The 14,759-nt window shown below is 50.8% G+C and overlaps 1 protein-coding gene across 4 annotated transcripts in view; it reads right to left on the bottom strand.

Annotated features, from left to right (window-relative positions):
* Positions 1 to 13,620, bottom strand: part of LOC131210690 (uncharacterized) — a 46,916-nt gene extending 33,296 nt beyond the window's left edge. For 3 of the 4 annotated variants that reach the window (XM_058203981.1, XM_058203989.1, XM_058203996.1), the window contains exons 1-2: positions 13,498 to 13,601; positions 12,414 to 12,753 (exon numbers count right to left, since the gene is read on the bottom strand). In XM_058203981.1, coding sequence (XP_058059964.1) covers positions 12,414 to 12,465 — 52 coding nt within the window. In that variant the 5' untranslated portion in view covers positions 12,466 to 12,753; positions 13,498 to 13,601. Of the gene's footprint in view, positions 1 to 12,413; positions 12,754 to 13,463 lie in introns of all 4 variants that reach the window. The other variant, XM_058203973.1, reaches the window with a different exon arrangement.
* Positions 13,621 to 14,759: the final 1,139 nt, after the last annotated feature.

Here is a 14,759-nt window from a genome sequence, read left to right as displayed (position 1 = left end):
CGAATTACGTGAAAGAAAAAAGGGTAAAATGGCACGGAACAAGCCCCGCAAGAACAACCTAAATAAACCCTTTCGGGCTTTAAAAGTCACCGAAGTAGTCCCAACCGACCAAGGTCCGACCCCACCACAGAGACATAGTAAGCAAACAACGAAAAGGTCATCGAAGAAGAGCGGGCGAAAAACCGGCAATGACGTGACCGAACTCCCGGAACCCGCGGTTTGCCTCCGAAGGTCACCGAAAATACAGAAGATCTTTTAAATACCACAGGCATCCAGACGGGCCAGAAAATGTGTTGAGACGTTCTAAAAAAAGGAACTGTGTTTTGGGCGCTTTTTTTCGTTTCTTCTTCACGGTCGATGCTTGGTCGAGAGATGCTGTCGGCCTTCATTAACGAGCTGAAAACCGAGCTCTTTACTTCGGAGGAGCAAACAGCCAGCATTGTAATGAAGCGAAAGAGGAAAAATTTCCAATTATTTATTGATTATTTTCTTTCAAGAACTTTGAATTTCGCTCGGTTGAAGCAAATTATTGGCAAAAAAAAGAATGTTTCGCATAATATTTTGTAGTTCAACGCTTATAATCACATCGATTGGACAACTGATCGTGGGGAAAATTATTCAAAATCTTTGCCAATCCGCGTATCGGGTTGATCCTACAACTCCAACACAAAAAAACACTTTGGCCGTGATTGAACGTCCAGTCCGCGAAAATCCGCGGTCTCATCGAAATGCGGTAAGAAAAATGATCATCTTCGGGGCCGTGTACGGCAAAAACGGCAAACATCTGTCCGTTTGCCATCTCCCACCGAGCCACCAGCCAGCCCATCGCTCTGTTTTCGCTCGTTTCTAGTTGAATAAATAAACAAGAACAACGTCTCCAAAGATTGAAGCGGCCCCAGTGAAGCATGCAACAGCGCCCGTCGCCAGTGGGAAGCAAAAACATGGCGGATTTGGCCCGCATCCTGGCCACGGTGGAAACTCTGTGCAGGCCAGGAGGCAAGAGAATTAATGGCAGCTGTACTCGGCCACACCAATCTCCCCCGATGGTTTTGGGTGTTTTTTTCTTGGATGCGATAATGAATCGTAGGTCATCCTCATCGATTATTTCCTCACATTCAGATTAGCGATCCCTCAACGTCCGCGTACGGCACAGCGCAGACATAATCCACTAACTTGGCCGATTTTTCAAGCGGCCTTTAGAAGAATTTGGAAATCGTCAAGAAACCTCACAGAAGGAAAACGCCTCTTTAAGACTGACTTTCGAACAAACCGAAGCGTTTAAATAACCGTGTGCTACCCACAAGACCGTGGGCATTCTTGATTTGTCACATTGGCCGATACACGCTACTGCCTCATAATCGTTTGATTGATTAGCTGTATCATCGCCATTATCATGCTCGTAACCTCGCACCGGGCGCATCATGAAGGGTGATGAAGGCTAAACATATTTTCCACGTTTCCTTACTCGCGAATCAATCGGACGCAGGTGGCGTACCGGAATCGGCACGGAGACGGTATTGATCGGTGTCGGATATTTATCGACACTCGGCAGCATCGTTCGCCGGCGTCTGCCGTTCGTGTTCACGTTTATCTGGCACACAAACTAGGGAGCGACTGCTGTACATGCGAACGATTTTGGCCAGATGTTCCAACTGGCAACTTGGGGACGGGACTTTCGAGTAGCTTTCGAGTAGCTCCCCTTGGTGCTTCATCAATAAACGCTGAAATCCGCGTGTCAAGAGGTTGGAAAATCATAAATTCCTCACCACCGATTGCGACTCCTTTGAGGGCCGTTAATCGGTAGATCGGGGTACGCGTGCAATGAAAGGTTCTGCGTTACTGTTAGCTTGTTAATCTTAAAGTACAGCGATTTAGCCCTTAGCATAGAGGCAACATGATTGTTTAAGGAATGATTGAATCACTGAATCGAATCGTGTCCCTGGCACATTCAAATAAAGCGAACGATTTGATGCTAAATTTGTTTACAACCCAGAAATTGCTGCAAAGATTACGTCGAAGTAGACGAAAGGGGGATGAATTCGGGAGAACATTCTCGAGGGATAACGTACCGAGGTATGGCTTAATGCGCAGGAAATGCGAGAATATTGAGCCCTGCTGCAAATATTAGCTCGGCGATACTTAATTCCCTCCCACGGCCAGCGACGAACATCTAGTTCGTCGTTGATTCGTTTGTTACGCGAAGCGAAAATGGCGACGTCGGGACGACGTTTATCTGATCTCACCGATGATGTACCGAGCGGTACCGATTGACTCCGCGGCAGACATCCTTGACTTCCGGACGGGCGGTGCCACCCCAATTTCGGTTCCACGACGCGGCGCAACGCTCCCTATCTGGAGCCGGGCATCTGGCGTTATTTTTATTTTCTGGCTCAGGACCCCTCCCGTCGAGCGCGGCAATATCGTTTCGATTGCGTACACAATCGAAGCGAACGAAACGACGATGTTTATTTAAACCAGGTAAGGAAGGGGCCGACTTTCCACGGCCGACCGATGGGGGTTTACGCAACGATTCCACTGCGGTGCACTTGAGCGGAAAATAAAGAATGCGCAAAGAAAACGCCCGGCTTCGGGAAACAGACAGCAAAACCGCACAGCCAGCGGCAGTTATCATGTGGCCGGGCAGGAGTTTCCAAACCGATCCACGCGATTTTATGCGTCGCGATTTGTAGCCGCAGACAGCAGACAAAACCGAGCTGGCCGATGTTGGTGCCGTTTGTCCAAGAGGAAATGTTTTGCAAATAAGCACAACGTCGTCGTGCGCCATTTTGGAAAACTGAATTTTCCAGTCGTAACAATAAAAACCATAACACTTTCGAGAGCGCCCTTTCTTCGGATAGAATAATAATCAAAGCAAAAGGTTTGGACACGCGGTTACGCTCGATGTTCGATGTTTGTACGAGTCAAATCGATCGATTTCTGTCCCTGTGCAATTCTGTGCCATTTTTTTGCTAATGTCGTTTTGGTGTAACACGCGAACGCGAACAATGCTAATTGTGAATTCCTTCACTCAGGGTTTTGGTAAACAGATCGTCAAATAAAATTGCTACCGGCATGCGTCAGTTACTATTAACCTTCGTTACCCGTACTCAGAAAGGATTCGGAAGCTGTGACCGGCCGAGTATTATGCTGTAGTTCCAAATGCAGACAGGCCAGGGATCGCCCAACCCGGATCCAATCCGAACCCTTGTTTGACCCTCCTGCTGTGCCTACATCAACGTTAATAGATTCAGATTGAAAGGTCTTGTGTTTTTCTTTTCGACGACGTAATGATTGGTTTTCGTCTTGAAGGAACACTTTTTGTGTTTCCTGATTGATGACTTTCTTTGCGTTACGCTCGTTACAGAAAAACCTTTGTTGTTGTCGTAAACCATTACGGCCGTGTCGAGGTAGCTCTACCTTCAACAATAAAAAAAAATGGTTTGTCGTTTGTAAGGACCACAACCATTTGGGCGCTGACATTTCGGAAGTGTTTTGAGAATGTATGAAATGTTCCGTCTTTATTCGGCCACAAGTGCCCTTTTGCACTTCGGCCACAGCTTACGACGCTACAAATCTGGATTCAAAACAAATGTAAACGCTCTTGTTAACGCTCGTGAAGGACCTTTCTTTCTTTGTAAGGCTGGGACCATTCCGAACGTAAGAAAGCGGTCAAGCGTTATAGTTTCTTTACTTCCCTTTAGGGTTATAATTTTATTCTTAGTTGAAGAGCTACGTGTTTCAGAAAGAAAGTAGTTCACTCAAGATTACTTTCAACATGGTCAGAAGAAACATTATCGGGAAAAAAGTAAATAATAAAAATGGTATATAAAGTGCAGTCTAAAATATAAAACAGTTCTTTGGAAACGTCTGTTCAATCTCGCAAGAAAATCCAACCGTGAACTTGCCATCTGAAGTGTCCCAAAAAAAAAACAAAATGCTACGATGGCTCGCAATGAAATTGAGAATAACTTTTACTCTAACCACGTTTTACAACATTCACCCTCGCCAAATTGACTCATTTTCTTAGCTCCGGCGAAGCAGAATGGAGGGAAAACATCCGCTAAACGCCATCAACGACCGCTTCCGCAGGACGTTGCCGGACCACAGGCCGCGCACTGAAAATGCGCTGGGAGGGCAAATGGCCGTCGGTGACCTCCTCGTAAACCTTACTTCTGCAAAGCCTAAACGATCCCGGATGTTCACAATGGCCGGCATTTTCCCTCCGAGCGTAAAGCTTCCTTCAAGCATTTTGTTGTTTCTCTGAAAAAACACCGAGACGGCGAGAAAGTGGTGTCCTAGCCCTAGTCCTGGCCCGGCCCTGAATCGAAATCGAAATGAAGTGCCGGGTTTCCGCAAGCAGACTAGAGAGCGAGCCCGCGCCCAGCCCAGCAGCCCTTCCGGGAAGTGTTTTACTGCTCTATCAAACCTGAACTTGACGACCGGGGTAACGGAGTCCCGGTCAGGAGCGGGAAATGGCACCACGACAGTGGAAAGTACGTAAAGAAAGGGTTCCGATTCGCAGCTAGACGTAAGTGGCCTCCGACCCCCCTGGTGCCGCAGGACGGATGCGGTCCTTCGCACCCTTCGAAACCGCGCGTTTTATCGAGTCGATTGAAGGAAACCCGCCCGGTCCCCGACGCTTGGGCGATGATTTATGATCAAGCGCAGGACTCGCCGCCGTCCGGTGGTCGGGTGGGCGCAATTTGCAAAATCGAGAGGTCCTAGAAGGCGACCCACCGGCCGGCGGGTAATGTGCGCGGCCAATTTTATCTCTCTCCGGCGGCCTCGGTCGTGCCAAATCCGGCCCCGACCCTGTCGCCGACCCGAGCCCGGATTTCCATGAATAATAAATGCTGGAAAATTGCTTCGACTCCGATCGGTCGGGCCGAGGGACGTGCCGCACGTGACGGATAGTTTGATGGAAATTATTCCAAACGCAACGATGACATCCTTCGGGCGGTGCCGGGCTCCTTGGACCTTGGCAAAAAGCGTGGTAATAAATCGGGCCACTGGGAGAAAATATTCCGGCACCCGGCACCGGAACTGGTCAAAACGCACGCCGGATGCGGCGTAATGGCGGAACATGATGAACGAGACTTTGGAGCACCCGGGGCGAGTAAATCGATATGGCCAGCGTTTTCTTTAAAAAGGAACGCAGCCAAAGGGAAGTTAAAGCTGCGATCTAACGATCCCGATGAGTGATGGGCTTTTTATTCATGCTGTGTGCGGTCCTTTCGGTTTGTTTCTTATGCTGCGCAGCAGTAGGGCATAAATCACCAACCAACTTTGAACCTAATGAAAATCTTATTCCACTAAAAATAGCCACACGGTGAATTGATTTCCTCTAACAATCATCATCGTGCCCTGGAAATTCTCCGTTCTGAATTCCGGCTAAGAAAAGGGATTCACTTTACATCGTCCACCATCCAGAACTATCCCACTGTGCGTAACTTATGCTTAGTTCCCTTAGTCCGCAAGGATTCGTCCGCATGTCCCATAATTCATGCGCTTAAAGATCCCCCCTAACCATCGGCCAACCCAAAGTCGTAAAGGCGTCCGGAAGGCAGCAAGCACCACAGGACTTCTCGCGCGCCAGGAGATGTCCGAACGAAAATATCACACGGCGCCCCCACGTAGAGCTACGGACCTCATCTCGATGGGCCAAGACAGACCCCGACCGCGGCTGGGGATCCTTTCGATGAAATATGACGACGAGTTGCTGCGATCGCAATTTGCCTTCTGACCATCGATCGGAGCCGAGGCCGGAAGAAGATTAGTTTGGGTGTTTTCAGGTCCCAGAGGCCGGACACGGGACAAACACTGTCGTGTCCCCCGTGCGGTGGTTCCAGCCTGCTGTGGTCTAGAGCCGTGGGCACAATGAATCGTTCTCCGTGCCGTACCCTCTGGGAAAAGGTGTGGATTCGTTAAGAAAATTGGAAAACACAACCGGCCAGCGCTCCGGCTTCGTTCGGCCCCTCGTCTCTGGCAACAATTTTCGAGCAAATCGAATTGGTGCCGTAAGGCGCCCATGATGAACGGCCTTACGCAATGCTCGGGTCGGGCCAGCCGAAACGACTGGATGACTGGAATATTTGATGAACCGTTTCCACTCGTTTCCGATACACAGGTGTACGTGGACTAAGATCTACTGCCAAATGGAAATCCCCCGCAACGTGGACACCGAAAGGCGATTCCGAAAGCGTTTTCCGGGCGACGCGTAAACATGCCACGTGTGCGATGGAGGCGCCTGGTCGGGCACTCAAACACGATGGCGCGCCGTCAGCGTATCGCAAACTATGTTACGACACACGCGATTAACGGACGTGTCACGTTGGCAGCACCAAGGATGACACACTGTCGCCATCGTCGCCCATCATTAGCATCACCCTGCCCGGATGATGAACAGAGGTATTGAATTTTCATACCCCCCGAGGTGCCGATCGACGGAAAGCAATTTTCTAAGAAGCCTTTTTATAGCGCGGAGAGCTTCCACGTATCCCAGAGCTTCCGATGCGCTCTAGTTTTGCTTCTGGTTTCCATCACGGTTCCATCCAATCAGAAAACCACCTCAACAAATGGGACCGACCCAACTATCGATACGTTCGTACCACGTCCTCCGAACGGTGATTTCTTTCGATGGCGCTTATAAGGCTTTACGTTGCTGGTGTCAAAACAAAACGAAAATTATGTCAATTGTGGGGCCAACAATCAGTCATTGTTGATGATCGACAATGGATCGGCTAGTTGGGAAATTAATACCGAAACCGAAATGGCTTGAAAGAAACCTTGAGCCTCTGAGTCAGACCGCAAAACCAACATATTTCCCACACACAAAAACAGGGCAATGACTTCGGAGAAAAACCCATCATATATTAGGGTGGCCGTTAAACGATAGTTTCCGAAACTCGTTCCGGCCACCAAAAGGCCCAACACGACACGAAAAACCCGCGAACTGTCATAAAAAGGCGATTATTCGTTGCAAACATGGCACCCAGGGCTGGGCGCGGGATGTCCCTCGAGCTACTAGGTGGCAGCACTATTATTAATAGTTTGGTCATGGTCGCCACCGTGCGACCCACAGACTAGAAGGCAGTCAGGGCACTCGGGGGACCTCCATTTCCTCCAGTGTCAGCCAGCCCAGGCCAGAATGATTGGGGGCCAGATAATAAAACTCGCTGACGTGTCCGCCACATGGCAGGACTATCGTTCCGGCAAAAAGAAAATAGAAACCGAAGGATGTGTGGCTTGACCGGCCCGTGAACAAGCCGCCGTGCCCGGGGCCGAAGGATGAATGGAAAAAAAAAACGTGTCGCATATTTTATATATGAAACTCAGCGCGAACGAAACGCCTTGCCCTCGGTATCTGTCTCGTAACAATGCCGGTCGGAATATTGGGCAAAGGAAAACGGAACCGAGTGAGGCGGCTGGCCGGACTGGACCGTGTGTGCCCAGCGAACCGGATGGACCTATCGGTGCCAAGTTGCACCGTTACAGGCGGGCCGGGCCGAATTATTTCGAAACCGGTGACCAAACACTTTTCCATCCCATCTATTGATCGGCGAGCGACACGGACGACCGATTCCGGTTCCGGGATTTTTTTTTGTTATCCCCGCACTGCCGACACTACTGACGCTATGTCTGGCCCGGAGCAGGTTGATGGAAGCCGAGTAAATTTTTTGATGTGCCAGACGACCCCAGAATAGCTTTTGCACCATTACAAACACCGCACACACCTGGAAACCTTCCAATTCCAACACCCGAGGAGCAGAGAAAAAAAAGGATGGCCAGGACTGGCACCGGAGAGAACGTGTCTCGGCGTGAGTTTGCTCCGTTTCTTGGCAAACTTTCCGCACACTCCTCGACGATCTCGGGTCAGTTCAAAAGTTGGGAAGTCACGAAGCCCAAACCATGAGGTCCAACCAGTCAGTCCAGGCAGACTCTGGCGAGCTTGGCTTTTTGATGGCGTGCTTGGCAAGCGGCCAGCACCGAGAGTCGAGGAGAATAATGTTTGTTAGCAACTAATCAAAAGCCGGAAATAAAACCGACATCACCGGACTTCCGGCCAGCCGGCTGCCCGTACAGCTGACCTCCGTTTTTATGTTCGCACCTGAACTCCGCATCCGCCGGAAGCAGCAAGATGGCCCCTCCAGTCCAGTCCAGAGGCAGTTGTTTCGGGTGTGTCTTCTGCTCGAAGCATCTACGCCCATTTTAATAACAGATAGCTAAACAACCAGCGACCCGGCGGCGGCGGCGGCACCAGAAGAGCCAATATTTGGGGAAGCTCACAAGGTGGAAAAATAATGAGCAAAACCTCAAACAAACCTCAAAGCTGCGTGGCGGTGTTCAGCTTCCGGTTTCCCCCGGGCTGGCTCGGCGCATACGAGTGGCAGAATCAATTTTGCAATTTTCATCATAATTTCAGCCTCCGGAGCTCCGGAGGACTCTTTTTCCCTAATACCACATTCTTTCGCGGCAAGGCGCGGCAAGAAGCGCCCGGATAAAATGCCGCGCCCCGGGCGGAAGAGCGGTTCTCGCTCTCCGTCTCTCTGTGGGCCGCCACCGATTTTATGCTCGTTCGCTATGCTGCCGCTTCGACCGGTGCCGGAAGCTGCGGTTTTCCGCTCTGGGGGGAGCGGGGGGGGGGCGCGTGCGGAGATACATAATCTCGGCCAGATTTGTGAGAAGAACGTGCCCCCGGCACCGAAATGTGACTAACGACCGGGGCGCCCCAGTGAGCTTGCTTTCTGTTCCCCACAATTTCCTCCGTCGAGTCTCGGCCCTCGGGGCGGGTCTAAAAATTCTCAGTTTCCCGCGTTTCCCGGTTCCAGGCCAGGCGGACCAAGTTTTTCCGTCCGCTTGTTTGCTTTTGCGTTAGAGAGGGAAAAGAAACAAAAGTACTCATCTACGAGCCGTTGCCTGCAGCCTGCACGGCGCATAATGGTAGGCTCCGGCAGCAGCATAATGTCACTTGACATGCAAAACGATTCTTAAGGCCCACACTTAAGTTTTCTCTCGCCGTCAGCTCTTTCGAGCCCTCCGCGAACATAATTATGCAGCCTGCAGAGGCCTTGGTGCGAAAGTGTGTTCGCTGCCTTCCGCTCTAGCCCACGGTCGAACTCACGATCGAAATGACCGAAAATGTCCTCTTTTACCGCGTAATTTTCAGCCGAATTGAGGACCCTCGCTTTGTGTAGTTTTGGTCCTCGGGAAGCTTAAGTTGCGCCCGGGTGATAGTGTTTAATCACGCAATCGGAAGTATTAATTCAAAATCACACCACACCGACCCAGTGCTTCCGATTTCGGCCCATCAAGGAGGAAAACTGGGAGCTTAGGAATGATAAGCTTTCATTGTAGAGGAGCGCAGCCATTCGCAAAAGCCGGCCGGGCGAGCATTAATTGTTACATCAATGTCATAAATCGTCACTAAGACGCCATTAAATTCATCACCACTTTCCACCCCAAAGCCTAGGACGATAAAACGCTGGAAAGGTACCGAGCCGGGACCGTCGGATTATCTTGCCGACCCGTCCCTAGGGGAACTAGCGAGGTCTCAAGCGACTTTTCAAGTTTAGAGTTTAATCGCCAACTGCCTGAGGCCCATCACTGACTGCGCGCTAATCCTCGCTCGAAAATGAGCTTCGGCTGGGGTTATTTCGTAACTTTACAGCCTTTACGGGGTTACCTTTACGGACCGGGGCTCAAACTACGTTGCGTTGTCTCTAAGGGTAATGTACAAATTATACCGCGAGAAGGTAAGCGCTACGCGAAGGTTGTGACGCTAGTCGTATTATATTAAGCTTAAGCAACAAATGGGCTTCCTAATGCGAAGATCCTAATGCTGATGTGGTTCAAAAAATCGTTAAATTATTTTACATTCGTTTCGTTCCAAAAATAAATGTCGAATTTCCGGTCATTTTGGAATAAATAACCATACGGTCTGGCCGACAAGCGCCTCGCCCTGATGGTTCGGAGTTTCCCTCAAATAATCCCTCTAATCGCCAATTTCGTCCGAAGGATTCAAACGCACCCGAAGCCTGCCGGCTGCTGTCTTCTTTTTGGGAATTTAATTAAAAACATCTTACGCCCCCTTGAGCGGGCCCATCTGATTGCTTTCGGTTGCTGTGGACGTTCCGATTGCGACCAACGTGATGACGGCTCGAAAGGACACTCTCTGTAGGACTCGATTCGAGCCCCTGACGACCTGAAGACAGAGAAAACTACATTATCCGGATGCGGACCGGAAGCATCCAGAGTTTCGATTAAAGTTTTGTGAAGGAATTTTAACCCCATTTCCTCGAAAGCCGTCCACTAAGGCTTCAATCTTAAAGGGCTTGGCGAGATCACCCGGTCCGGCCGCCCCGGGCGCTTTTACCAGCAATCCACCTTCAATCGGCGTCCCGTTCCCGAATCAAAAGTTGAAGCAAGCTGGCCGGCCATTGAAATAGGACCTGGGGCAGTATTCCGGTGGTTTTCCTCTCGATCAGCTTCCCGTAACCCACGAACGAACTCCGATAGAAAGACGGGGTGGAAAATCGAAATTTAAATCGATACAGACAGGGGCAAAGGCACAGTGGACAAAACTATCAAACAGTTCCTGGTCGGACGGGGGACGATTTGGAATGATTTGGGCGATTTCGGACTCCGGAGCGTTCGATTAAGTAACTCTCCAGCTGGCATCGGTCGGTCGGTGGCATCGTTCACGTGCCAAAGCCAATTTCACAGACCAACTTACCGGGGTTCCTTTCAAACCGTACATCCGCAAAGCCCGGCCAAAAGCTCTTCCTTTGTCTCTCTCACTCTGTCATGCTCTCTCCGCTTCGCTCTCTCTTCAGGGCAAGCAATTTCCGGTCAGGTGCCAGTATGCAAAGTGTATCGATTCGAGGGAAAATGGAAGCATCGCAGCGAGGCGGGAGTGCGCCACTTCCGGCTTTTGGCTTTGTGGAGCTTGGGAACGCTGGACCATCGGCATGGATAGCCGCACGGGGAATCCCGCACCGGCACTCTCCGTTCCAGATTCATATTTTAGCACAACATAATATGCACCTAGGACGGGGTCGAGTCGAGAGGGAGACTTGACTGGGAAGTGGGCGGCTTCCAGTCGGTTCGCAGATGAACTTTTCTTCGATCTGCACCGGCAGAACCGGCAACACCGCGTTCGCCACGGCGTATGCTGGTGGACCTCTCGAACCAGCCAGCAATTTAAGCTAGAATCCTTGGCCGGCTTCGTGGCTTACTGACAATGGAGATGCTTGCTTCACTTCAGAAGCTTCAGCACAAGTTGGCTGAAGAACCTGTCTCTCTCTCTCTTGCGCCCGATGGTCCCCACTTTCACTTGACGGTGCTAAGAAACCGGCAAATCGGAAGTGTGTCTGTGATGAAAAAAACACAAATAGAGGACTCCGAAGGAGCAGATTCTTTCCCATTTCCAATCACGTCTAGTGACGCTGACCTAGTTCGTGGGCCGTGGATTCGAGTCCATTTGTCCCTCGGTCGATCTCATCAAACAGGGAAGCCATTAAATATAAGAAGTGTATTTATTGAAAAACGCAGTCAGCAAGGGAGAGTTGACCGCAAAGTGAATGAAACTGCGGCAAAAATTTATCACCTTGCAAGGGACAGTCATATTTCCCACCGGCACAATATGGCCATTCTGGAGCCACATAACGGCAAGATTACACCGCACCACAGCTCTGCTCCCAACATGGATAATAAAAACCGCACGAAACACGTGGCATAAATCTTCATACGCTCTGGGCCTGAATGGCTACCAAGGACACACGCGCAACTTGTAGCGGCCTGGGTCCGCAGTCTGGCGCTGGCCACAAGACCAGGACGGGCTGCTGACCCCAAAGTGGCCTTAAGGGCCTGCGCCCGGCGATGCAACCTGTTACCGAGTGATTCCTGGCGAGCCCTTGGGCAGAGTGTGGCAAGCCCGAAAACCGAACGCCATGAATTTGTAATGGCCAAACTCCACCAATTCCCATTGCATTAGCGCTCACGAGGCACGTGTGTACGTGTGTCTGTGGGTGTGTGGTGTGGTGTAAACATACAACAAAGGCGAAATAATGTTTACGCACCACCACCACCACCAAGGTTCCGCCGCATCTGACCGAAGACACTTTGATTGTCGTTGAGTTTTATTACTGGGCGGATGGATGGATCTGTGGCGCGCCGGAGAGCGATACATAAATTATGATGTCACTAAGGACATTCGCAGCGAATTTGCACACATAAAACGATGTGCGAACGAAGCGACCTGACCAACTGTCGGCCAGTGAAGCGCCTGTTTAAAGCCCACTAAAAATATGTTAAATATGCTGCACCGCTTAGCGGAACGATCATCGACCTCCATTCGTTGTCGTTTATGTTGTAGGCCGTCCCCCCACAACATCCCCACTTAAGTCGTCACTCACCTCCAAGGAGCGCACAGAATAATCCAAGTTTCAGGCCCGCACGTTTATCCATTTTCACCGCTTCACGTCGCTGCTGCCCGGGACGGACCACGATTTGTCCTGTCTTCTGCGCTGTCTTCTGCCGGGTCGGGTGATGTTGCTTTTCTCACTGCCCTATCATCGATTTCATCACGACCGAAAGGATGGCCGACACAACGAAAAGGGCGACGCGTAGGTCACGAAATTGACGATAAGCACGATTGCGTGCCGGGCCACCGAGGATACTAAAAAGGGGTCGCTTCACACGTCACGAAGGCTTCACTTCACACTAAAGCACGCACTTTTCACTTCGCGGCTGCAACTAAAAATGGGAATAGAAAATATAAACAAAATATGCTACGCAGGCAAAATGGACACTTTTGGCACGGGGCCCTCACTTTCCCGTGCGAATCACATGTTTCGCTGCGACGCTAGGAATTCCGAAACGCGAACCGAAATTGAGAAATGAAAGAGTTGATAAAATAGGGCTCCTTTGATTCGAATCGCCACCTGGTTTCCACGGCACGGCTCGAAGCCGGCACCGCTTGCTGGTGACACTATGTGGAGCACTAGTTTGAGAACGTCTATTTTTATCCTCACAACAACCACCACGCGTGGGGTGATGGCCGCGCTCGACCTCGATACACGCGTTCTAGATATTTATTTTCATCGTTGTCCATCGGCCCCCGCACTACGCAACGAGTTATCTTCCGTTTTGTTTTATTCGCTCCTAACTGTGTACTACGGGAAACGAACACAGCACACACCCATACACAAGCACACGGCGAAACAGCGAAATCGCATTCTTCGATCAAAAATACTATATTCTCTCACGGGCGCCACGCTCTCACCGATGATGCTCTCTCTGTTTGGGGCACGGCGCGAGAACCGGTTCACTACGAAATTCGCGATTCGCTCTCTCATTTCACTCATCGCGCGCGGATGGCGGAAATATTTTCACGTCAAACTCGACTCGGACGCGGAAAAACCAAAGGAGGCGCAGAAAGAAGAAACACCTAATTTTCCTCTCACCAAGCCAACCGTTCGTTTCCTGCTGTGCACACACCGTTTCGAGGCAATCAAATAATGCCCGAATCGAGGCTGGCGAAGCTGTCAACCGATTCTTGAACGCACTTTAACTTCCGGTACACAGCTCCCTTTAACTTCCGGCTTCCACATACACGGCACAGCACAGCACAATTTCGTCTCCGGAGCCGCACGCGAGCGCAGCACGCCTTCTTCGGTCCAACGTTCACGGGAAAATAATACGCAGCGCATCCCCCGGCCAGCAAATCACCTGCAAACGTCAAACACTCGGGTTGAATCGGGTTTGTTCGGCTTTTTCGTTCGGTCGGTTGTTGTGTTGCGCCCGATTCGAACCCTCGTCACGCGACACCGCTGTGAACACGTTGCGGCAGTTTGTGAGCCGCCGCTCACGGCGGCTGCTTACGGGCGTTCACAGACCACACGAGTGGCACGAATCCTGCTCACGCAGTGAGATCACCCTTCTCACCAGCTCCCCTGAAGTCAGGCTCGGAGTTTGCTGGGAGCTTGACCCACCAGTCGACGATCCCTTTTTCGCCCACCGTCAATCCATCCTTCCGAACCGGTTCATGTTTATTCGAAGTCAATTAGCCGTGCGAATTGAATTGCGGGCCGCAAGGTTTACGTTGCCAAGGAAGATAAACCACCGTCGTCAAATAATATCCACACACGGCTGCCTGCGAGCATAAAAGCAGGATTTGGCGGGCGGTCTGCAGAACTCGTTACCTGTGCCGCCCACTGGCGGGCCACGTGTTTTTCGGCGGAAGCGAGACGCCCCAAACAAATGCCAGCCCAAAGTTCCATTACGTCCGATTCCAGTCACGGTCAGCAAGGATTCCGCGAACCCGCGGCCCTCCCCGATGCGGATATTTATGTTGCCACCCCGTAAAACCCATTGAGAGTCCGTGAAAGAAAACGACGTGAAGCGAGTGAAAAGGTTGACCAAAGAAAAGAAACCAGCGGAGCGAAAAGGACTCCCACACGGGCAGGAGGGCTAAGTGCGGCCCGCCAAGCTTTAAGATTAGCGAGCGGAAGTTATTGGATTGCTTTCGCCATTGAACATTAAACCACAAATTGATTACGCTGTCGGCGATGAAATTTCGTTTCTCGCGCTGGTGATTAATTGGATCACTTTTGTCTTCGGCGGGGTGGCGTCGTTTGTTGAAGGGCTTTCGGAGAACCCCTAATTTCTCGCTGCAGCCTCAGCCGTGATCGAAATATATTTTTATCGATTTGCTGTTTATTGATTTTGGGTGGTTTCGGTACGGGGCGACTTCGGGGCGT

This window comes from Anopheles bellator, chromosome 1 (assembly GCF_943735745.2).
Source record: "Anopheles bellator chromosome 1, idAnoBellAS_SP24_06.2, whole genome shotgun sequence".
Classification (NCBI taxonomy): domain Eukaryota; kingdom Metazoa; phylum Arthropoda; class Insecta; order Diptera; family Culicidae; genus Anopheles; species Anopheles bellator.
Note: the sequence above shows the minus strand (reverse complement) of the source record. Positions and strands in the feature narration are given on the sequence as shown.